The 24,682-nt window shown below is 40.5% G+C and overlaps 1 protein-coding gene across 1 annotated transcript in view; it reads right to left on the reverse strand.

Moving 5' to 3' along the window:
• CSMD1 (CUB and Sushi multiple domains 1) overlaps positions 1-24,682 on the reverse strand; it is a 2,028,540-nt gene that overhangs the window by 579,394 nt on the left and 1,424,464 nt on the right. The window contains exon 11 of the mRNA XM_084623138.1: positions 14,602-14,705. Within this exon, the coding sequence (XP_084479264.1) occupies positions 14,602-14,705 (104 nt within the window). The remainder of the gene's footprint in view (positions 1-14,601; positions 14,706-24,682) is intronic.

The following is a 24,682-nucleotide window of genomic DNA, read 5'->3' on the forward strand; positions in this document are numbered from 1 at the left end:
AAGTTAAACGTTTATTAGAAACAGCCAAAAATTGCCTTTGCTTCTGAAGGTGTTTTTTCTTCTTTATTTTAGCACAGAATAAATGAATAGCTTTAAAAATGTTTTCTTTTTTTATTCAAACATATCTATCATACTGAATTCATCTCTAGAACAAACAAGTGAAATTTCCATTAAGGCAGTGAACTCCCAGGACCCATTTAAAGGTTTCAGAGGGGAATCTGTTATCTGGTTTCTCATTGAAGGGAGGCATTGCCCAAAAACTGAGGATGAGAAGAGGTGCCACTTAGTCTGCCTGATCCCATTATGCTGGTATGACTCCTGGCCAGAAAGGGTTAAGCATCCTGCAAAATAAATTACTCAAATCCAACCCTTAAAGACATAAGGGGAGATAATGTTTATGTTTTTGTGTATTTACATATATATGGGGAGTGGTCAACAATGTAACCCACAGTCACTCTTTGTGCTGTATTCTGTTAATTCAGAGATCAAAATGACATCCTGGCATTTAAATGAATTATAAACATGGGATATCGCTGTATTCATCTCTGTTTGAAATGTATAGCAAATCATCTGTGAATGGTGAAGGAACAGGCAATTTCCTTATGTTAATTTGTATAGCTAAGTACCAGTGATGGACCTTCTTCAAAATCACCCTAATTACCTTTTGTTTCCAGAGGGACTACAACCTGTCAAAGAAGGTTTGAAATTGTATAAAAGATGTTTGGGTCCCAAACCTTTGTATCTCAGATCTGCTTAAGCTTCATCAGGGGAAGTTTGAGTCATCAGATTGAGGTCCCAGTTATGCTGGTACTCCCTGAAGGTGATATTGGAGGTTGGACTATAGCCTATGGACTAAATTCTAAAGGAACTCTTTGCAACTACAAAGCTCACCATCTCTGCTATGAATCTGAACGTCAAGAATTGAACTCATGTCTGTATGTATATTGATCTTTTAACCATACTCTCTCTCTTTCTTTTCTTTTTAAATAAATTTTAGTTTAGTTAATAATAATTGGTGTAAGTGTGTATTTGGGTAAGATCTGGAATAATCAATAACCTAGGAGGTAATGTGTCTGATTTTTTGAGATTGGTAGAACCTTTTCTTTTATATGATGAAATAAGATTTTCAGAAATCTTCATCATATTTGTCTTGGGTACCTGAATGGAGTCCTGAGGCAGGGTTAATTCAAGGGAACTGTGTTTTTGTCTTCTGGAAACCAGTGAGGTAATAAAGAAGCTGTTTTCTGCTGGCTTGGTAAATCTAAGTATTGAAAATATCCATCAGTTTTGGGGCTTATCTGCCCCACTCTTTGCAGTTCACCCTAATTGAGAGACCTCAGCTGGCCTCCACTGGGACCCCGGTCACAGCTGGTTATTGCTGAAAGGCAGATCTTCAGAAAACTGGTCTTATTTCTAATTATAGAAATGGAATTTTGAAGGAATTGTAAAATCTGTTTTATTTTGGTTGCATTTTCTCTAAATGATATCTCTGACCAGTGACGATTGGATTTTTGTCATCTTCTGGAAAACAAGGATTCCTGTTGGAGTCATTTCTGGATAACTGCAAAGTTTCAACTAATATCCTGTAGTATATTCAGTTAGTATAGTTGGTTCTTGATTTTCCAAAGCATCCTGGTTAAGAGTTGGGCTGAAGAGAAATGCTTTCATCAACAACTCAGATAAGGCATAGATAGCTCCTATTTCCCCCCACAAAAAAATTCAAATGCAGTCTTCTGGTGTTCTCTCATGGTCCATGAATGAGTTTCTGATTTTTTTTTTCCTTTATGTGATAAGATTATATATGCTCCATTCTGACTGATACATTTGACAATGAGTCTATCTGCTTTTATATGTATTTATAAACTCATACACTTTAAGGTCAGAAGGGACAATCATGATAATCTAGTCTGACCTCCTGCACATTGCAGGCCACAAAACTCACCCACCCTCTCCTGAAATAGACCCCTAATCTCTGTCTGAGTTACTGAAGTCCTCAAATCATGATTAAAAGACTTCAAGTTACAGAGATTTCACCATTTATACTAGTTTAAATTTGCAAGTGACTTGTGCCCCATGCTGCAGAGGAAGGCAAAAAACACCCAAAGTTCTTTGCCAATCTGAGCCAGGGGAAAATTCTTTCCTGACCCCAAATAGGGCAATCAGTTAACCCCTGAGCATGTGAGCAACACCCACCAGGCAGATACCCATGAAAATATTCTCTGCAGTAACTCAAAGCCCTCCCCATCTAGTGTCTCATCTCCAGGTGTTGGAGATTTTTGCTACTGGCAGTCACCGATGGGCCACATGCCACTGTAGGTCGTCCTATCATACCATCTTCTCCATAAACTTAAGCTCAGTCTTGGAGCCAGTTAGCTTTTTTCCCTACACTGCTTCCATTGGAAGACTGTCCCAGAACTTCACTCCTTTTATAGTTAGAAACCATTGCCTAATTTTGAGCCTGAACTTGTTGATGGCTCGTTTATATCCATTTGTTCTTGTGTCCACATTGGCAGATTTATTACTTGATATGGAGAACTCTAGCTGATTTTTTTCTACATATTTGAGAAGAAAGGGAGAAATTCCTTGTAAACATTGGTTCATCTTGCTGGTTAATCTTGCTCTCCTTTATCATGTAGATAGACAACATTATAGTCAGAGCTATCATAACCACATTGCAGCAATTTGATAAGGAGTTCTGAATTCATATGGTGGCTAGATGGATGACCCTGATTTCCAGTCAAGTGATATGCATGATTCTGTTTTGGAATAACTATTGTCCTCATGTAATAAGAGATGAGATGTAGTCCCCTTTGGGTATGTCTGTACTGCAAGGTAAGCACAAGCACAGACTTAGGCTCACATTCAGTCTTGAGCCCAAACACCCTTTCCATTTGTACACACATCTCTCAGATTCAGACTTTGGGTCCTAGGACCCTGTGGTGGCGGAGGGTTTGAGACACAGTCAACTGGGACCTGGGGTTTGAGCCCTATTGCAGTGCAGATTCAGGCTTAGTCTAAGGGCATTTCCATCTGTAGTGATCACTGCTCTTCAGTATTCTGATAGTTCATAAGAATCTGTTTTCATGGCACTAAGGATTAGAAGACTAGGAGTAGTGTTAATGCTGGGAGCTGGGATGCCAGTATAAAAGACAAAAGAATATTTATGCCAGCGTCATGTGAAGTATCATTCAAGAAAAGCCTCTATCTGTGTGAACTTTCTGCAGGGCCCATCACAATTGTGACTGAGCAACAGATGCTTTGTAAGAGATTTATGAATTGACTTTGAGTGAGTGAAGAATTTCTTAGATACTTTGTGTGCACATGAAACCTAGTTTGCTCACATCTCTTATTTTAATGACTGTCTTGATGAGTGTGATGGTGTTTAGAGAGTCCTAACGATCCATGAACTGGGAATCATTTTGGAATGGCTTGTAAAGAATCTATAATCTAGCAGAGTTTGACCAACTATTTTGTTCATTTAGGTGGCTTTTTTCAATAGACACATAAGACTCTTTCTTTCTCATAGCTATTATTCTGGTAGTTGATGCAAGACCAGTAAAGTGCATGTTTTCATTTGTTTGTTGTTTTCTTTTGGTAAACGCTGGAGCAAGTGGAACTTTTCGGAATAAATAACCAAAAAATAGCAAGTAATAACTGTGCAGTCTCTCTCAGGGACTAGCAATAGGGTTCATGTCTTCAATAGATGCAAGAAATATATGTTTATGCAGACTATGAAAGTAACTATAAAGAATTGTTTCAGTTCTGTATGATAGACTTGCTGGACAATTTCCACTACTCGGCAGTCTAAAGAGGTTTCTCATCTATGGAGGAAAGATTGGCATTTACCACATTTGGAAAATTAATCCTCAGATTAGGCTGATACTAGAAATTTGGTGTGTAGTTGGGCCTACTTAAGGAGAAAGGCACTTCTATTCCGAAATCCAACGAGATAGGTAGGTTCCATCTTGCTTTGAAAAAGCCTGATTGCGTCTCTGGAAACTTAGCAGTCTTGAAAGTAGCTGAAAGTCTTCAAGGGGTTGTAATTGTAGTCTTGTCAGACTATCTATTTTTCTGTTTTGATAGTGTAGATGAGTTTACAGATTTGTTTCTTTTTCTGCCATTTTGACTATTGCTCACAGTATTTATACACTATAAGGTGTATACACAGTATTTATACACAGTATTTATACACAGTATTTATGCACTATAAGGTGGGTAGAAAGCTGGCTAGATTGTCGGGCTCAACGGGTCGTGATCAATGGCTCCATGTCTAGTTGGCAGCCGGTATCAAGTGGAGTGCCCCAAGGGTCGGTCCTGGGGCCGGTTTTATTCAATATCTTCATAAATGATCTGGAGGATGGTGTGGATTGCACTCTCAGCAAATTTGCGGATGATACTAAACTGGGAGGAGTGGTAGATACGCTGGAGGGGAGGGATAGGATACAGAAGGACCTAGACCAATTGGAAGATTGGGCCAAAAGGAATCTGATGAGGTTCAATAAGGATAAGTGCAGGGTCCTGCACTTAGGACGGAAGAACCCAATGCACAGCTACAGACTAGGGACCGAATGGCTAGGCAGCAGTTCTGCGGAAAAGGACCTAGGGGTGACAGTGGACGAGAAGCTGGATATGAGTCAGCAGTGTGCCCTTGTTGCCAAGAAGGCCAATGGCATTTTGGGATGTATAAGTAGGGGCATAGCGAACAGATCGAGGGACGTGATCGTTCCCCTCTATTCGACATTGGTGAGGCCTCATCTGGAGTACTGTGTCCAGTTTTGGGCCCCACACTTCAAGAAGGATGTGGATAAATTGGAGAGAGTCCAGTGAAGGGCAACAAAAATGATTAGGGGACTGGAACACATGAGTTATGAGGAGAGGCTGAGGGAGCTGGGATTGTTTAGCCTGCAGAAGAGAAGAATGAGGGGGGATTTGATAGCTGCTTTCAACTACCTGAAAGGGGGTTCCAAAGAGGATGGCTCTAGACTGTTCTCAATGGTAGCAGATGACAGAACGAGGAGTAATGGTCTCAAGTTGCAGTGGGGGAGGTTTAGATTGGATATTAGGAAAAACTTTTTCACTAAGAGGGTGGTGAAACACTGGAATGCGTTACCTAGGGAGGTGGTAGAATCTCCTTCCTTAGAGGTTTTTAAGGTCAGGCTTGACAAAGCCCTGGCTGGGATTATTTAACTGGGAATTGGTCCTGCTTTGAGCAGGGGGTTGGACTAGATGACCTTCTGGGGTCCCTTCCAACCCTGATATTCTATGATTCTATGATTCTATGATTTAGGTGCTGCCATTAACTGCCTAATTTAGCAGTTGGTTTTCCATAAACAGAGTAATTTTGTTGTTGTTGTTCCTTGCTATTGTTTAGGGCCAGGTGCCTGTTGTTAACAGTATAGTTTACTGCTGAATAAAAAGCTTACTTTCAGTTTGTTTTTGTTTTTTGTTTGTTTTTTTTTAAATTCCCCTCAACATAGAAATAGGAAGGAGAACAGAATGTAGAACACTGATTAAAGTGCTACTCCAGCCACAAAGCTTTCTTTTGCAGGTCAGCCATTTTGAGAAACTGCTTAATGGCAGAGAAATTCTGATGAAATACTTCCAAAAAGAAAAAATATCTTTAACCTCATATCAGAAAAGTCCAGAGAAAGAGCTGTTTCAGAAATGTAAGTGAAATCCACTGATTTTTCTGTATTAAAAAAGTGTAAATATGGGAGGACTGACAACATCCTGATAATACTAAGGGAACTACAGGATTTATCTAAAGTTCAACCCTGATTTAGAAAGTGATTGGTCTGTTCCTAACAGCACAATTTCCCCAGAGACAAAGAACCCACAGTAGACTGGCAGATGTGTCAAATGTATATATTTAATAAAAGGAAATATTAAATAATTTGCATTGGAAAATGTTTACTTTGAAGGTACATATGGCTGGGCTTTGGCTGAGGCCCTATACACAACACTCTGATAGAAAAATAATTTGGAAAGGTATTGTGAAAAAAAATACTTGCATCTATGTTCTAGGTTGATGATTGCATCTGCAATAACACAAGCAACAATGCTTCTTGGCAGTTAGTGAAAGGAATTATTGTACACACTGAAGGCAGAGTGGACTTAAAATGGTATGTACAAAGGAGTAGGAAATCCATTGTATACCATTTTTTTCTAGAAGGATCCTATGGGAGTTAATAACTAACCAGAAATTGTTACTTGAAATATTATACAAGAGGTCTGATTCTATCCCTTGAGCTCTCATTACTGCTAATGGCAGTTAACAATGAGGAGAAAGTTAATTCTAGGGTATAAGTGGTGCAGAAGGGAAATAAACGCCACATAAGAAATATTTCCAGGTTTGTTTTGGTTTTTTGAAGTTACTCTTGCAGTTTGATTTTACATATCTGAATCTCATCAGTACCACTATCACAGAATCAGAAAAGTACACAGGAGTGCAACAAACTAAGAAGTATTCTTTTAGTAGACATTAACAAGAAATTCGCCATAGAGGGGAATGTATTTCTGTGGTGGATGATATGATCTGTGCCCTGATTCTCTACCACATTACACCTTGTGTAATGTTTAAACTTGAGTAGGTATATAAAATGCTACCAAAGTAAGAGACGGTGTAAAATGTTACCAAAGTAAAAGCAGGTGAGAGTCAACCTCCATATAGATAATTTCTATGTCAATTTAAATTACAAATCACCATGATGTCCTTTTTGATAACAAGATTTGGAAGAGGCTATTAGGTAGTGAGCAGGCCACCAGTGGCACCTATGTAACTGCAAATCACAGTGATATCAAGGCACAACGTCTATAACTGAGCACAGGACTTTCTGCCATCTTGCACCTGGTGCCTGCTGGGACCTATAGAAGGAAAGAATATGTGAACCCTAACATCCCTAGTAGGCAGACACTCACTGGAGTAGGGGGAGCTTATATAGAGGAAAGGAGATTAATATCTGAAGTAGCAGGTGGGATCATTTTGTTTGTTTGTTTTCTAAGCACTAGTAATGTTAGCTGGGCAGTTTGGGACAGGCTACGCAGAAGGGAAAACAAAGACAAATGAAATCATGTAAAACCTCAGTGAATCTAGGGTCAGTTCTTCCTGGTTGCAAGGGAATGAAGGAGAAGTGTTACAATTCTGACAGAGAAATTTGGAAATGTTAATAAAAAACCCACAAATATTTTGGAACCATCACCTGTGCATAATTTTAGCCTATGTAGCCATATGATATTCCTATTCTTAACCTCTGGCTCCCTTCCCCATTTCCCTCCTATTGTTTGTTATACTTGTTGCATCCTCTCTTTAATTAGACTAAGCTATTTGGAGTAAAGACTATGTCTGCTATTTGACCATCGCCTAGCAAAATGGGGATCCAATCCTGACTGAGGTCCTTTGGCTGCCATTGTAATATTAATTATTATTGTTATAATAATCACCATCAAGATTCCATATTATTTTTAAAAAATTGTTTAAACTTTACCCTCTATTTTTTCTCTTTGACTTATTTTATTGTGTACAATATTGTTCAACAAAAACTGTATATTCTTGGAGATTTTATAAAAAAAAATACATAAAGTTAAGCTCAATTTGCATAAAGTGAGCTAAGTATTTTATAAGTCAATGATCTCTACACCAGCAATACTAAATTCCATTATGAAGTATAAATTTCTAACAGAACTCAGTCTCAGCCATTTCTTGAGTTCTCAATACATTAAAGCATTTTTCCCCTTGGACTGACTGACCTTTCATTGATTTTGCAAGTATTCTTCCTCTTCTACAGAGACAGACTGAGTTTGACAGTAATGCTCTATTCTTCACAGGTGACAAATTACCTATGCTATTTGTATACTTAATTGCACCCATATGGCATGCTAACACTCTGAAACATTGCTGTTGATGCTGCTATATGCAGCTAGTGTCCACAGATATCCTCAGTTCAGCTTGGCTCTATTTTTACTTTGAGTCTCATTGTACCAACTTCCTAGGTACTCAACTAACCGGAACATAAAATATAATCCAAAACCACTAAAAATCCTTCCCTCCACATCCTACAAACCCTAAAAAACAAACAAACTAACAAACAAACAAAAAAAACCCATACTCTTAGGATCATAGAATATCAGGATTGGAAGGGACCTCAGGAGGTCATCTAGTCCAACCCCCTGCTCAAAGCAGGACCGATCCCCAATTAAATCATCCCAGCCAGGGCTTTGTCAAGCCTGACCTTAAAAACATCTAAGGAAGGAGATTCCACCACCTCCCTAGGTAATGCATTCCAGTGTTTCACCACCCTCCGAGTGAAAAAGTTTTTCTTAATATCCAATCTAAATCTCCCCCACTGCACCTTGAGACCATTACTCCTTGTCCTGTCATCCGCTACCACTGAGAATAGTCTAGATCCATCCTCTTTGGAATCACCTTTCAGGTAGTTGAAAGCAGCTATCAAATCTCCCCTCATTCTTCTCTTCCGTAGACTAAACAATCCCAGTTCCCTCAGCCTCTCCTCGTAAGTCATGTGTTCCAGTCCCCTAATCATTTTTGTTGCCCTCCGCTGGACTCTTTCCAATTTTTCCACATCCTTCTTGTAATGTGGGGCCCAAAACTGGACACAGTACTCCAGATAAGGCCTCACCAACGTCGAATAGAGGGAAACGATCACGTCCCTCAATCTGCTGGCAATGCCCCTACTTATACATCCCAGAATGCCATTGACCTTCTTGGCTACTAGGGCACACTGTTGACTCATATCCAGCTTCTCGTCCAGTGTAACCCCTAGGTCCTTTTCTGCAGAACTGCTGCCTAGCCATTCGGTCCCTAGTCAGTAGCAGTGCATTGGATTCTTCCGTCCTAAGTGCAGGACTCTGCACTAGTCCTTGTTGAACCTCATCAGATTTCTTTTGGCCCAATCCTCCAATTTATCTAGGTCCCTCTGTATCCTATCCCTACCCTCCAGCGTATCTACCACTCCTCCCAGTTTAGTGTCATCTGCAAACTTGCTGAGGGTGCAATCCACACCATCCTCCAGATCATTTATGAAGATATTGAACAAAACCGGCCCCAGGACTGACCCTTGGGGCACTCCGCTTGATACTGGCTGACAACAAAACACGGAGCCATTGATCACTACCCATTGAGCCCTACAATCTAGCCAATTTTCTACCCACCTTATAGTGCATTCATCCAGCCCATACTTCTTTAACTTGCTGACAAGAATACTGTAGGAGACCATGTCAAAAGCTTTGCTAAAGTCAAGGAACACCATGTCCACTGCTTTCCCTTCATCCACAGAACCAGTAATCTCATCATAGAAGGCAATTAGATTAGTCAGGCATGACTTGCCCTTGGTGAATCCATGATGACTGTTCCTGATCACTTTCCTCTCTTCTAAGTGCTTCAGAATTGATTCCTTGAGGACCTGCTCCATGATTTTTCTGGGGACTGAGGTGAGGCTGACTGGCCTGCAGTTCCCAGGATCCTCCTTCTTCCCTTTTTTAAAGATGGGCACTACATTAGCCTTTTTCCAGTCATCCGGGACTTCCCTGGATCGCCATGAGTTTTCAAAGATAATGGACAAGGGTCTCACTTTGACCCTTTCTAGATACTATAAAAAATAAGATTTAAAACTAAAATGTGTTTCCCAGCTATGTGCAGGGGGGGAAAAAAGAAGCTTGGCTGTTCTTTAACAATTAGGAAGGCTGAGATTGTTTTTTTAAACCTCCATTAGTTTTCTAAACTGTGCATGAAGAGAAGAAAAGGATCAGGGATTATATAAAAATATCTTTGTGATGGAACATAGGAGGTAATCATAGCAGTTTTATTAATTCAAGTGCAGAAAACTGATTTTTATTTTTACTTTATTTTATGGAAAACTAGTACATGAAGACATTGTTCCTTTTTCAAATAGATGACTTAATGTGCTGCGTTTTGGCTCACCAACTCCTGATTTCATACTACTGGCACCAAGCAAACAAAATTGTTCATCATTCTGTACCACTGAAGTCAGAAAAGGGTTTATGATGTGACAGAATTAGTAAAGCCATGAAACTAAAGTTTAATAAAGCACATCCAAGAGTTTTGAAGGAATAATTCCACCAAAAAGTGTAAAAGCACTGTAGGCCGATATGTTGGTTCATGAAATATTAAGAGCACAGGAGAGAGCATCACTCCAATCTCAGGCTTGGTGCCTGGCAGTATACTGGACCCTAGCAAAAAGGAGGAGAATTTACAAGAAAAGTTCTCCTCAGTCCCTGGAGCCCTGGGCAGCAACATGCTTGTTGCAAATGGAATCTTCAAAGAATTTAGCTGCCAGCCTCTACTGAACATGCGAAACAGAGACAGAGACTTATAACTTGGCCAGAATTGGGTGGACAGTAAAAGTCACCACTCTCATCTCCAAGTAACCCTGACCCCCTTTCCCCCCACACACAACTTTAAGTCACTGCTCCAAACCTTCTTAATGAAACTGTTATACAAAATTTTAACACTGGCAAAACGACGTAAGTTTCCCTAACCTCATTCTCAGAATGGCTGAAGTGTTTTTGATTAAACTTTCTGGCTCTAAAAAACAGAGAAAATGGACTTTGGAAAATATAAGCAAAAATAGATGCCAAAATGACTTTCTACCACCTGAAGGACAAAAGAGAAATCTGAAATCTGAGAAAGGTTCATCCTTCAACCAAAGGGGTTGAAATCTTTGGAACTGAGTATATAGGTAAGAAATCTGCTTAGATCGATTGTAACTTGCTGAAGTTAAGTTGTAGTAATTAGAAAGCCATTATTTGTAACCTTTCATAGCTCTTTCATTCTTACTTGAAATCACTTAAACATATGTGGTTTGTTAATAAACTACTACTTCTTTTATTACAAAAAACACCTCAGTGCTGTTATATAGAAATGGAAGTCTTTAGCTAACCTAACAGGCTGTTTGGGCTCAGTCTCTTTGGATGCAGCAAACTTAATAACTTCTGTGACAGTCCACTAAGAGCGACTGAACACTGCAGAAAGATGTTTCTGTGGAACTCAGGAACTTGGGTTCCCTGATTGCTACCTGCAGAGCAAGGTTTGGACTGGTAGAGTCCTGAAGCGTTTGCTGGAAAGGCAGACAAGCTGCTGTGCCAGGAAGCTGAGACCTAGTTTAGCCACAGCAAAGCTCACTCTTGCTGAGGTGGAGTGGTAACAGATGGCTCACAGTTCTGGGTGACCTGAGCAATAGGTCACAATGTTACACTAGGAAAATCGTGATCTGAATGACCAAACTATGGTATGAATTGTACATTAGGGACAGCTTTGCAGATTGTCATTACAATGGATAGGTCATCTCCAAAGGCAGCTGGCAGCCTATTTCTTCCCATGCATCACTTTCTGTACAAGTCTTCTGGGGTCAGGGAGGGAGGTCATCCAATCCCAGTCCCTCCTTGTAGCCCTTTCCATTGGAGGGCTGAACAGGCATCTTGCTCTATTTCTTTCCCCACATCCTAGAATTAGCTAGCATTTATGAATTTTGCAGTGAGGGTAAGCAAATAAGTGGGCACTTCATTCCCTCCCCCTCCAATATCAGTAGTTGGGTTGGGATTTGATAACTTTTGGGGAGCTGGCTTGTTTGTATGTTTACAGAAGATAACTTGTGTGGTAAGGAAAGACTCAAAAGGCTTAGAGGTTTAGTTTGGGTTCAGATAAGCACTTATTTTTGCATAATTAGCCGATCAAGACTCTAAACCTAGTGATCTTTCATCACTACGAGAAAGAGGTAGACATACCCATGAATTTTTGTAGGTGATATTTTAAAGAGACTTTCATAAAGATTTGGCCTTTAGGCTGCCCAGAGAAACCTGTTCAGCACAAGGCCCTGGCATTATATTTAAAGAGCTTATAAATTAAACCACTCTAATGGAAGCTTCACTGTAAGCTGCCTCATTCCCTCAGAAATCATAAAAAGCTTGAAAGGCACTGTTCAAATCTTTTATTACAAAAGGAGGTATTAACACCAACTAATAGAAAGTTTTGATGATAAAATTACTTTGACATTTTGATATTAGCCCCTTCAATTATGATGAAACAATCAGTAACTGTGTCTATAATGCACTAAGACTAGTCCCTTTATATCCCCCTATTTTAAAACAAAATGGAGCAAATTCACAGTGCATGTTAAATATACAGTATTTAACAGGATATGATGCAAGTATAACCACACAAATACTGTCATAATAAAAACTTGGGGATCAAACTAATTATTTCCTATTCTGTAGATTTAATAAGCACTGTAACATCCTAAAGAAAATGCAATTCCATTATATTTTAACCTACCTATGTTTCTACTACCAATTTATTTTAATCAGTTATTATTCATTTCCTGTCTTAGCCAGATGGTGGTGGTGGTGCAGGTTATGTTAAACCACTGTAATCATAAGGCAGAGGCATTTCAGTGCTATATAGAATGAGTTATATATATAAATGTTACTCCTGAATGCTTGAAAAACTAAGACATGAAGCAGAATTGGTGGGGCACCCATAAGCTTGCTCAGCTCAACAGTCAGATATCAAAGCTGATCCCAATTGTTTTTCTGGAATCCCCCAAATATGAGGATACTAAGAATACTGATTCAAACCCAGGTATTACACATATTAAAGGAAAAATATTTGGTTTCAGGGGAATCCCCAATTATTAGTATTAGAAGACACGTCATTCAGACAGCCTTTCCAGGGGATTTCACCTTGATGTGGTAGGAAGTCTTGTGTGTTCCCAAGACCCTGAGAGATATGCCAATGGGAGTTTTAATTCCTAGTAGGGCCACCTAAGTCAGAGAGCTCAAAGGGTATGGGCCAGACAAAAAACTGTCCACTTGTCCTTCAGCTTGGGAGTTCAGTGATAGGTGAACAACCTAAGCTCATAAAAAACACAACAAGGTGGCCATTCCAGCAAACAGCATGATAGGTGGTGATGCTGGAGCCTCTTTTGTGCCCTAAACCATGTTGGACAGCATGGGAAGGACTCAGGTTATTCAGACATAGATAATAGTTCAGGTGTTTCAGACTTTATTTGGGGTGTGCCCCACATTTTAACAACTGTCCCTTTGAAAAGAACTGTTTGAAGGAAAGATTTTTCTCCCTTCCTATAATCTCTAGAAAGATCAGTTAAAACTGGGCTGTGTGGTATACATTTCATGATTTGAATGCAAGGCGCCCTGTGTAGTTCAAATGTTCCTGGTGTTAACTAATTAAGGAGTTTTGATGTAGAAGGAAGAGACTTCTGCTGTTACCTCATATGCTGACAGCACAAAGGCACCACACTAAACATAAGAACAATCATTTTATGGGGGGGAGTGAGGGGAGGAAAGAAGTGCAGCTGCTTTTCATCCAGGATGCATGATGCTGCTCAGGGGTTGGAAGCCTCATACAAATGAGCAGACCCTTTCTGCTTTTTTCTGTAACACTCACTACCATACTATGTAAGTGCTTCCTAGGGAAATTAGATTTGCATAGTAATCACTAGTAGACTTCTTGGACTCATCTTCTCCCTGCCTTGCTATAGGAATTCTGCTTGTGACATACATCTATTCTTTAAAAAATACTTTACGTTCATTCTTTATGGTACGAAAGGTTTATAGATGCCCTAAAAGTTGTCAGATACAGTAAAATCCTATTAACCAAAAGCCCCTTTATATCTAGCTCCTACACACCACATCCCAAGTTTTGAAACAAAAATTAGCAGTTTTCATATTTATTCATGGCTAATTTATTTATCTCAGATATTTTTGTACTTATATTAAACTCAAAATTTCAGTTTGAACTTGTAACATTCCGTTTTCACCTGTTTATGACTCAAATCGTGGATGTGTCTAGTTTAAAAAATGGTTACCTAACTCACAGTAACTGTTCTTCAAGATAAGTTGTGCACAAATACATTCCTGTGTTGGTGTATGTATACCCAATGTACTCCAGTTGGAGACTTTTGTCAGCAGTATCTCTAGGCGGTGGTACCACCCCTCTCTATTCATGCTCAGAGCCAAGGGCATAAAAAGGGCATGGCTGCTGTCTCCTTCTCCATTCCTTTGCACTGTCGTCTAAGTAATATCCAAAGGAGCGGGGAAGGTGAGAGGATCGTGAAATGTATATGTGCACAACACATCTCAAAGAACAACAGTTACTGTAGAGGTAACTGTTTTTTCTCATTTGAGAGACTGTGCACATATATCTTCCACTGTAGCTGACTCACCAGAGTTCCCTTACAGGTGGTGGGATTAATTAATTAAGTAATTAATTAAAAAAAGAGATTACAGCACTGATTTGCTAAAATTGGCATAAACTCAGGAATCTTGAGACATGATACAGTGTCTGGCTGACAAAGTTTTCTTTTACTCAATTACTTTTTTGTGGTAAGATTTATTTATACTTTATTGTTTTTAAATTTCTCTTTTGGCTTTGTGTACATGAATTCTTGAGCTTCTGTTCAGTGATATGGTTTCAGACTTCTGATCTAATAGGCATACTTCATAGCAAACCATATTTCTGAGTCACTAATTTTAATATATATAGAACATAGAAAACCAATGTGAATGCTAGTAAATATCAAACCATAACTATTTAAGAAGTGTACTTACACATACAACACTGTTCTGGTGTCTCCCACTTTCCCAGCATCCCCCACAGTCAGGGTGTCATATCCTCTTTCCAGTTCAAACTCTTCAAAAGCTAGCTTTATTACCTATTAGAATGAAAAGATACGTATTTAATTAAATTATATCCTACAGATTAGATGATTTGTAATATGCTTAACAAATGCTTTAGCTTCTGGAGTCAAATCCTAAAGTCCTCACTCCCATTGACTTCCATAATTGTTGTTTAAATTTGACCAAGACCTACAGAAAAATAAACTGAACATAAAAATTTTCATGTTGTCTAATAACAAGAAAGAAGTCTTCAGATAAAGGTATTAAGGGTAGCAACATCCTTTGATAGTTTTTAAAGTTAATAAATAAAAACAGCACTTTATTTTAGTTATTATTATTATATACTGATATTGATATTTTGGCATTGGAAAAGTACAATAATATACAGTGACATAAAAGAAAGCCATTCTAAAGTATAGAGTGCAATAAATATCATTATATCTACACGTTTTTGGAAACCATAAATATGAAAAACTCAGAAATACCTTACAGAATATTTTCCATTTCAGTTGAAATATAAAATAAAAAAGGAGGTGAGGATGAACTATTAAAGATTGTCCACTTCATGAGAGAGCGAGGTAAGGGATGGTACATGTACATCAGTAAGAGAAATCTAAGAACTCCTTAACTACTGTCTATAAATTTGTTAACACAGAAGATATTATGAAGAAATTGATTTTACTGAGTATTCAATATAAACTTTCCATGAATTCTAATCATAATGAAAGAAAAAAAAATGTTCCCTCCAAAAGATTTCATATATTTACTGTATTCCATTGAAAATCATAGTATGAAGTACAGAAATGTTCTTTTCATAAAGCTCCACAAAAAAATATGAGTCCAGAATTAGGACCTTATTACAGCTCTGTGTCAGTCTGCTGCAGTCACTAATATTACTCCTTTTACTTCATTTATCTATATATCAGGTTTTCAGCAGATAGTCTGTCTCAATAAGTTATTCATTGTGTCCTTATCTTGTTGATGATTGGTTACACCAGAACAACCTGTGATTCAATTTCCATGAAAATTTGTTTACAGGAGGGTGCTCTTTTTGCTTATGTTTTGGGACTAACAACAGTATTGGGGCCAGATCCTGGCTTCAATAGGTGCGGATTCCATGAGTGCTCCAGGGCACCCACTGGCAGCCCCACTATCAGAACCTCTCCCTCCCCACAGTGCCTTCTGCCCGCCGGCAGCCCCTGCACGTGGATCAGTGCCTCCCCCTCCCTCCGCGTGCCTCTGCCCGCCACGAAAAGCTGTTTCACGGCGTGCAGGAGGCTGGGAGGGAGGGGGTGGGAACGAGGATGCTCAAGGGAGAAGGTGGAGCTGGACGGGAAGAGACAGAGTGGGGGCGGGGCCTGGGTCAGAGCCAGGGGTTGAGCACACCACCACCACCCCCCCCCCCCGGCACTTTGGAAAGTCAGCACCTGTGCTGGCTCCTGCAACAGCTATTTTGTGCCACTATTCTGGCAAAAGCAGCTAAAAAACTGATGGCTTTGATCTCCTGAGTATTCTCCCTACATGACAGAGCCACTCCTCAATGAGGCTTGGGAAAACTCTCCCACCTCCCACTAGGATCTAAATATTGATTTAAAAAGTTAACCAGTTAAACGATTAAAATTATATCATTTAACTGGTTAACCATTAACTGAAGTCGCTCTGGCCAACCTGGCATGGCAGGGGCTGGGGCTAGGGTTCCTCCTGCCAGCTGGTGCGGGTCAGCTGGGGCCACTCTGGGGCTGGGAGGGAGGGGGTGAGGTCCAGCTGGTGCAGCACGGCCAGGGCTGGGATTGCTCCGGCCAGCTGGTATGGTGTGGCGGGCTGGGGTCCTGCAGGCCCAGCTCAGACTGGGGTCCCGCAGGTTGGCTGGCACAGCACAGCCAGGGCTGGGGTCCCTCTGGCCGGCCAGCCTGACGTGGCTGGGACTGCTCTGGCCAGCCCGGCTGGGGCTGGAGTCCCTCCCACCAGGCCAGCATGGCCAGGGCTGGGGTCCCTCGCGCTGCTGTGTGGCCACTGGTGTTAATGGTTAAGGTTGGTTAACAGTAAGCCTATGCTAACTTGTTAACCTTTTACATTCCTACCTTCCACTTATCTCCCATTTTTTCCTGGCCTCATGTAGGTAAGGAAACAGACTCCTCTGACTTTGCCCATCATATCCTATTCTTTGCATATCCTATTCTCTAGCCAGGGGGCTAGATAGCTGAGATCACCACAAGGTGCACCCTCAGAGAACTCAATGGCAGTCCTGATAATTTCAGGCATAGCAAATACTCTAGAATATCTTGGATATCTTGTGACTGCTTCCTGGCCTTGTGCATGGGCCTGCACTCTTAGTCAGTGGTGACCTCTACTGGAGGTTTCTCATGTCAGTTTTCAATGACTCAGCACTCCAGCCGAGTCACACACACAGTCTGTATGCAAAACAAAACAGATCCCTTCTGGGATATACAGTACAACAAGGGCCCATCCCAGTACCTATCCATTGTTCAGTGTCTGTAGCCCTCCTCAGGCTCAGTCTTTAAAACTCCTGGCTCTGGTATGGGGCCACACTCCCAGAGCTTCCTCCCTGGAGACACTGTCCTCACCTGCTCTGGGCCTTTCTGGTCCCAGGTCTCCAGCTGCGCCACTAAACCATCTGATCCCCTTCTGGAGGTATTTACTGTTCAATATTCAGCCTCTTCTCAACTCCACTTCCCTAGTAGCTGATGGGAGGAGCCAGGCCCACCCACTACTCCAGGTCCCAGGCCCACCCACTACTCCAGGTCATGCAGGGTTCAGCCCCACTGTTAGGGACTGAACCCTGCATGATGGGCAGTGCTATAAGAGTCCAGAGAATGCTACACCACAGTGCTATGCATCACATTTTTTTAATAAAAAACTAAGTAAACCAACAAAGAGCTCTAAACTATGAGTACTAACTATTAAGACTATGTACAGGGTAAGGCCCAGAAACACAACTGTGATGCAGAGAAGAAAAACTGCCAGGAGGAGACTCACACACAGGGGTCTCCAACTAAGGCTCTTTGTGGTAAGAAGGAACTGATCAGGGAGGCACCACCCTTATACAGCCACAGGAGGACCAAGAGGAGATATACAACACATATGCTGCCCCGGTGGGCACCGTTATAGGAAAAAAGTCTCCAACTGCAGTGCACTTGCCATGAATGCCCATAAGTGGAATACACATCTGCAACAACTCAAAGAAGAATAATCCTCTACTGTTTTCATCTGATGCTTCAGATTGTTTACTTGGAAGGTCAGTTTGTCATCCCTGTTATTTATATTGATCAAACAAGTTTTATCATTTTGATTTTCAAGCATGTTTTCTACCATTGCTCAGATGGACTTTTCTTACTCATGTTGTGTCTTGTCTCTGCACTGTGTGGGTTTCAGTGGGAGCAGGCTGTGTGTTAAAGCCCGAAGGCAAAGAAAACTTTTGCTTTTGAATTTGTGCATTTTTACCTAGTCAAGAATCTTTCTGTAAAAGAACTTTCATAGATAAAGACTTTCTCTTAGGGAGGCTGAACTCCTGTATAGAATTTATATGACAATCTACATCAACATGCTAGAAGATAAGCCACTTCAGCAATATGTATAAAGGAAATAAATCAGACATTTATTTATTTTATTTGGACTTCTGAATACCTGCACCAAGATGTGCATTTGCCTTGCTGAGTAAACATGTTATCCTGTCACTGAAACACCTCTTTCTTCAACTCTCTTGCTATTACAGTTGCCCACCTTCATCATGTCTGAAACCAGACTGTGAACTCTTTGGGACCAGGGCTGTATCTTCCTATTTGTACTAGTGGTACCTAGTACTCTTTTGGGTGCTATACAAACAATAATAATAGTAAGAAACCTCCATGAAAATTAGTCCAGCTTGTTTCTTGACCTCTGTAAGGTAAATTCTGCCCTCTGTAAGTATTGCTACACAATTTTCTCCCTCAAACAATTGCACTGGCTTCTGTTGTAGTGAAACAGCTCTCTTGTGTGGCTCCAGACATGAATAGTGTCTCATTGGGCTAAAGAACTTTTGATTTATTTTTCTAAAATGAATTATTGTGTATGGAATATACTAAGTTAAATAACTCAGTTATAAAAAAGATGTAAAAAAACAACATTAAGACAACAGCATTATAGACCAATATACTTCAGCGTTGCTTTTTAAGAAGAAAGCCATTTTAAATGTACAAAACCAAATACCCATATCTGAATGCTCCCCCAGAATTCAATTGTTATGCTGATTTATAATTCAAAATAACTAATGCAGTTTGTTTAAAATACTGAGTTTAAATATGCCTCTGGACTAATACTCTGTATATTGAATTTCAAGATGGAGTGACTATTTACAGATGAGTTACACACCATTAAAAATGCAGGGGACGAATGGAATCCCTCACATAACCTTAAGTACAGTGGTGCCAGCAGGCCTAGCTCTTAAAAGAAATCATTATATGACCAAACCATATGCAAAATTATTTTGGCAATATGTCAGCATTTCAGTTCAATGATCTATTGCATACAATATGCGCCTTTTATAGCCTGTATTTGTAAATCTGCCGGATGCAGAGATAAAGTGTACTTCACTAGACTGCATTATGTTTCAATAACCAGGAGCATTATAGGCACTACCATGAAGGTTGAATAATACATGTTCCCACCTGCTCCTAGCTGCACCCTCTAATGTCCCTAGGTTATAACAATGATTAACATGCCAAATTTTCATTTCTAAGTCAAGAAAAAATAAAGCCAAGGAACAATATGAGAAGCATGTAGAAGCATAAAAGTATAGCTGTTCTCCTTGACAATAAAAAACATAGCTTCACATAAATCAGTTTTAAAGCAACAGTAATTAAAGTCTTATTTACCAAAAGAGCGATGACTGAATATATTCTTAAAGTAGTAATGAATCATATATATGCTACATTTTGTTACATATTGTTTTATTTACATTCCAGTTTACAAATCAGCTATGGATATTGTTAATAGAGTAAATTATACAAAAATAATAGGGTTTAATCCATAATAAGAAGCACAGAATCCCAGTAATTGTGAAGATTATTCATAGGGAAAATACAGTGGACCTGATCACCTATGACAGTAAGGTCAGAAAATTGAAATCCAGTATTCTTTTTTAAGATAATTTCTTCTATACTAATAAAAATGAAGGTCAAGGAGAAAGCATGATGCAGTGGATCCAAGTAGATATAGAGTCAAGAGATTTATGTTATGTTCCTTGGGCTGTCACTGACTCACTGTGTTAACTTGGACAATACATTTACCCTATTAGCAGTTTCATTTGTACAATGAAGATAATGATGGTCATTGATCTTTGTCCAAAATTTTGAGATTTATATGTGAAAAATAATGTAATTATATTTAGCACTTAAGTATCTATATTTTTTCATCAACACTAGTATCCGAATGCCTCTCACATACTTAAAATAATAATAAGCAAAACCCCAACAACAACATTACTCTCCGTCTTCTCCTTCCTACCTTGTAAGTGAAGTGGATTCGTTTTGGGGTGGTGGTTGTAATACTGGAGCATGGGGGTAGTGTTTTTGTATGTGCACACATGTACAATGTATATATTGAAAAAATGTTGTTTCAAAGAGATTGCACCAATACAATCACAGACTCTGTTGTGTTATATAATAATGGTTATACGACAAAAAAAGAATCATTGCAAAGGTGCCATTCATGACTCCACAGTTAAGTGAATTTTGCAATTAAATACAAACTATTTTTGTTTAGCTTATTAAATAATTGTTTCGTTAAGATACCCCATGATGAAAAACTCTAGATAGCCATAACCATTCCAGACTACTTCTGGACACCTAAAAATATGCAACTCATTTGGTAGCCAAACAAATTACTGAAAAATTACTATGGTGGCATTAACCAGTGGTGTTTCCTCATTTTCACAACCACCAGAAAGAAACGCATTCTAAGTGTGGACCAGGCTATCTGCAGTGGGTCCTTCTTTCAATCCAATTGCAAATAGCTAGCGTATAATGTACATGCCACCTTACATACACCTGTGCATGTCTGACACATAGATATTTTTTTCTTTTGAGTGTCAACAGTGAGATTTGTGTGTGTCCACACACATTCGGTGCAGAAAGGCCAGGCTATCAGTGTTTTTACAAAAAGAGTCTGCTAGTTGTCAGCATATTTTGTTTGAACCCACTTCCTCAGTTAATTTCATGTTTTGAGAGTTGATATTAGAGGAAGAGTTATAAATGTTATAAGTCAGATACTCGGTACTGGACACATTAAACAATATTTTAATTCCATACCAAAACAAATTGTATTTCAAAACCAGTTAAGGTTGCTCAGGTATAATGTGATTTGCAAAAAAAAGTAGCAGTTTTCTGTTGTGTGGAAGGTGAGGGTCCCATATAAGACAATTCAAAATGATTATTTAAGAAAGAAAGATGCCAGCCCTGAGACATCTGATAAGAAGCTAATTTTGCTGATGGGAGCTAAGTGAATGAGTGAGATTCCTGGCAGAATTATATTTGCAAAGACATTGAATTGCTGGTAGTTTTCCTTTCTGTAAGTTTATCATCAATCAGGATTCTCAACACTGGAAATTAAAAGACTATAGGAATCGCCCAGAAGAAAAGACAGGAAAAGCTGCAGGATGGGATTTTCAAAAGTGCCTGAGAGTACCAGTCTTATTGACTTTCAACAGGGCTTGTGTTTAAGTCATTTAGGCCCTTTTAGAAATTTCCACCTACAATAAACAGCAATAACATAGCTGTCATAAATATAAAGGGAAGGGTAAACCCCTTTGAAATTCCTCCTGGCCAGGGGAAAGCTCCTCTCACCTGTAAAGGGTTAAGAAGCTAAAGGTAACCTCGCTGGCACCTGACCAAAATGACCAATGAGGAGACAAGATACTTTCAAAAGCTGGGAGGAGGGAGAGAAACAAAGGGTCTGTGTCTGTCTGTAGTCGTCTTGGCCAGGGACAGAACAGGAATGGAGTCTTAGAACTTTTAGTAAGTAATCTAGCTAGGTATGTGTTAGATTATGATTTCTTTAAATGGCTGAGAAAAGAATTGTGCTGAATAGAATAACTATTTCTGTCTGTGTATCTTTTTTGTAACTTAAGGTTTTGCCTAGAGGGGTTCTCTATGTTTTTGAATCTAATTACCCTGTAAGATATCTACCATCCTGATTTTACAGGGGGGATTTCTTTATTTCTATTTACTTCTATTTTTTATTAAAAGTCTTCTTGTAAAACACTGAATGCTTTTTCATTGTTCTCAGATCCAAGGGTTTGGGTCTGTGGTCACCTATGCAAATTGGTGAGGCTTTTTATCCAACATTTCCCAGGAAAGGGGGGGTGCAAGTGTTGGGAGGATTGTTCATTGTTCTTAAGATCCAAGGGTCTGGGTCTGTAGTCACCTAGGCAAATTGGTGAGGCTTTTTACCAAACCTTGTCCAGGAAGTGGGGTGCAAGGTTTTGGGAAGTATTTTGGGGGGAAAGATGTTTCCAAACAGCTCTTCCCCAGTAACCAGTATCTGTTTGGTGGTGGTAGCGGCCAGTCCAAGGATAACGGATGTAATATTTTATACCTTGGGGAAGTTTTGACCTAAGCTGGTAAAGATAAGCTTAGGAGGTTTTTCATGCAGGTCCCCACATCTGTACCCTAGAGTTCAGAGTGGGGGAGGAACCGTGACATGGTGGCACAGTGGTGGGATTAACCTGAAATCATTTTGAGATCCAGTTGAGATTTTTTTGAACTAGAAATACAGATTTTAAAAAGGAATTTTTAGGAAGTCCAGAAAGCAGCTTTGAAACTGAAAGCAGCTTGGTTTCTCTCTGCTTTGTGGCCAAGCAGAGACAAAAGGGGATTATCTTGTGAATTGCAGGTTTTCTTTGCCTGGAGGCAGGGTACTTAACTCCTGCAGGGAAATTCACAGTCTTCCAACCCAGAGGTTTTTTTTTTCTTTTCTTCCTAAAAGTAAATAGGGGGTGTGTGCTCTACCCATTTGCCTGGAGACAAAAGTGGCAGGGTTTTTTTTAGGATTTTGATTTTTTTTTTTTGTTTTACAAGGAGCACAGGTTTGAAAAGAATTTTTTTTTCTTTGGGCTGGGTAAGCAGGTTTCCAAGTAGTTGGAGGTTTTTTGCTTTAATTTGGGCCCAGAGCAGAGACAAGGGAATTGTCTTTTTCTGTAGGCTGACAATCACTATCAGAGAATAGGTATTCTATTCCAGCACAGCAAAATTTTACAGCCAAGTTTTGTTTGTTTATTTCTAAACCTCGGGTGTAAAGTTAGTTAAAAACAGAGAGGTTAGAATGGCCAAATCCTCGGCTCGACTACAGCTGGAATTAGCCAAATTTCAGGCTGAGGAAAAACAAAGGGAACATGAAAGACAGATAGAACTCATGCGGCTGGAGAAGGAGGTACAGGAGGCTGCCCACAAGAGGGAAATGGAGGCAAGGAAGCATGTGGAGGAGATGGAGAGGATAAAGGCCCAGCAGAATATACCAACAAACCCTAGCAATCCTTCTCCAGGTACCACTTCCCATCCCAGAAAGTTCCCCACCTACAAGGCAGGTGATGATACTGAGGCCTTCTTAGAAAACTTCGAAAGGGCCTGCCTTGGGTACAACATCTCTACTGACCAATACATGGTAGAGCTGAGGCCGCAGCTCAGTGGACCCTTAGCTGAGGTGGCAGCTGAAATGCCTAAAGAACATATGAACAAGTATGAACTGTTTAAATCCAAGGCGAGAGTCAGAATGGGGATAACACCCGAGCAGTCTCGTCGGAGGTTCCGAGCCCTAAGGTGGAAACCAGACATGTCATTTACCCGACATGCCTACCACATTTTGAAACATTGGGATGCCTGGATATCAGGAGCAAGTGTTGAATCTCCAGTAAATTTGCCCTTCCTAATGCAAATGGAACAATTCTTAGAGGGTGTTCCTGAGGAAATAGAAAGATACATCCTAGATGGGAAACCCAAAACTGTAATCGAGGCAGGAGAGATTGGAGCCAGATGGGTGGAGGTGGCAGAGAAGAAGAAAACTGGTCGCAGTTGGAGCGGAGACCAGAAGGGACCACCCCAGACCACACCCTATTACCGGGGGCCGCCCAAAGCCCCACCTACCTCCCAAAGACACCTCCAGACCCCTTATCGTCCCACCACCCTGTTCTCCAGCAACCCTCCTCGCCCCAGTGACCCGTCAGCTGGACGATGTTTTAAGTGTAACGAGCTGGGGCATGTAAAGGCCAACTGCCCCAAGAACCCCAACAGATTACAGTTCATTGCACCGGAATCACACCAGAGGTCCACAGGCCCAGATACCTCCCAGATACCCTTGGAGCGGAGGGAAACTGTGAGTGTGGGCGGGAAGAAGGTCACCGCGTGGAGGGACACCGGAGCACAAGTGTCAGCTATCCATGCTTCCTTAGTGGACCCCAATTTAATCAACCCAGAGATCCAAGTGACGATTCAACCCTTCAAGTCCAACTCTTTCAATTTGCCTACAGCCAAGTTGCCTGTCCAGTACAAGGGCTGGTCAGGAATGTGGACTTTTGCAGTCTATGATGATTATCCTATCCCCATGCTGTTGGGGGAAGACTTGGCCAATCACGTGAAGCAGGCCAAGAGGGTGGGAACGGTCACCCGCAGCCAGGCTAAACAAGCCGTGGGGCCTAGCTCTGTTCCGGAAACTTCTATCAGGGCCCGGTCAGAGGTGATGGACCCGGACCCCAGGCCAATGTCTGCAACAGCAGTAGTGGATCCAGTCCCAGAGACCCAGACGGAACCAGTCCCAGAACCGGAACCAGCCAAACAACCAACACCAGACCCCGTGCCAGCACTGAATCCAGTACTTGCAACCTCAACACCAGAGGGCCCCACCGAACCTGAACTGGCAGCAGCCGATAACCCTACACAAGAGGCTCAGCCGGAGCCTGAATCCCAACATAGTGCACCAGCGGAGAGCGGTTCACAGTCAACAGAAACAGCTCCATCCCCTATAT

Source organism: Lepidochelys olivacea (genome assembly GCF_965140295.1).
Source record: "Lepidochelys olivacea isolate rLepOli2 genome assembly, chromosome: 3".
Lineage (NCBI taxonomy): Eukaryota > Metazoa > Chordata > Testudines > Cheloniidae > Lepidochelys > Lepidochelys olivacea.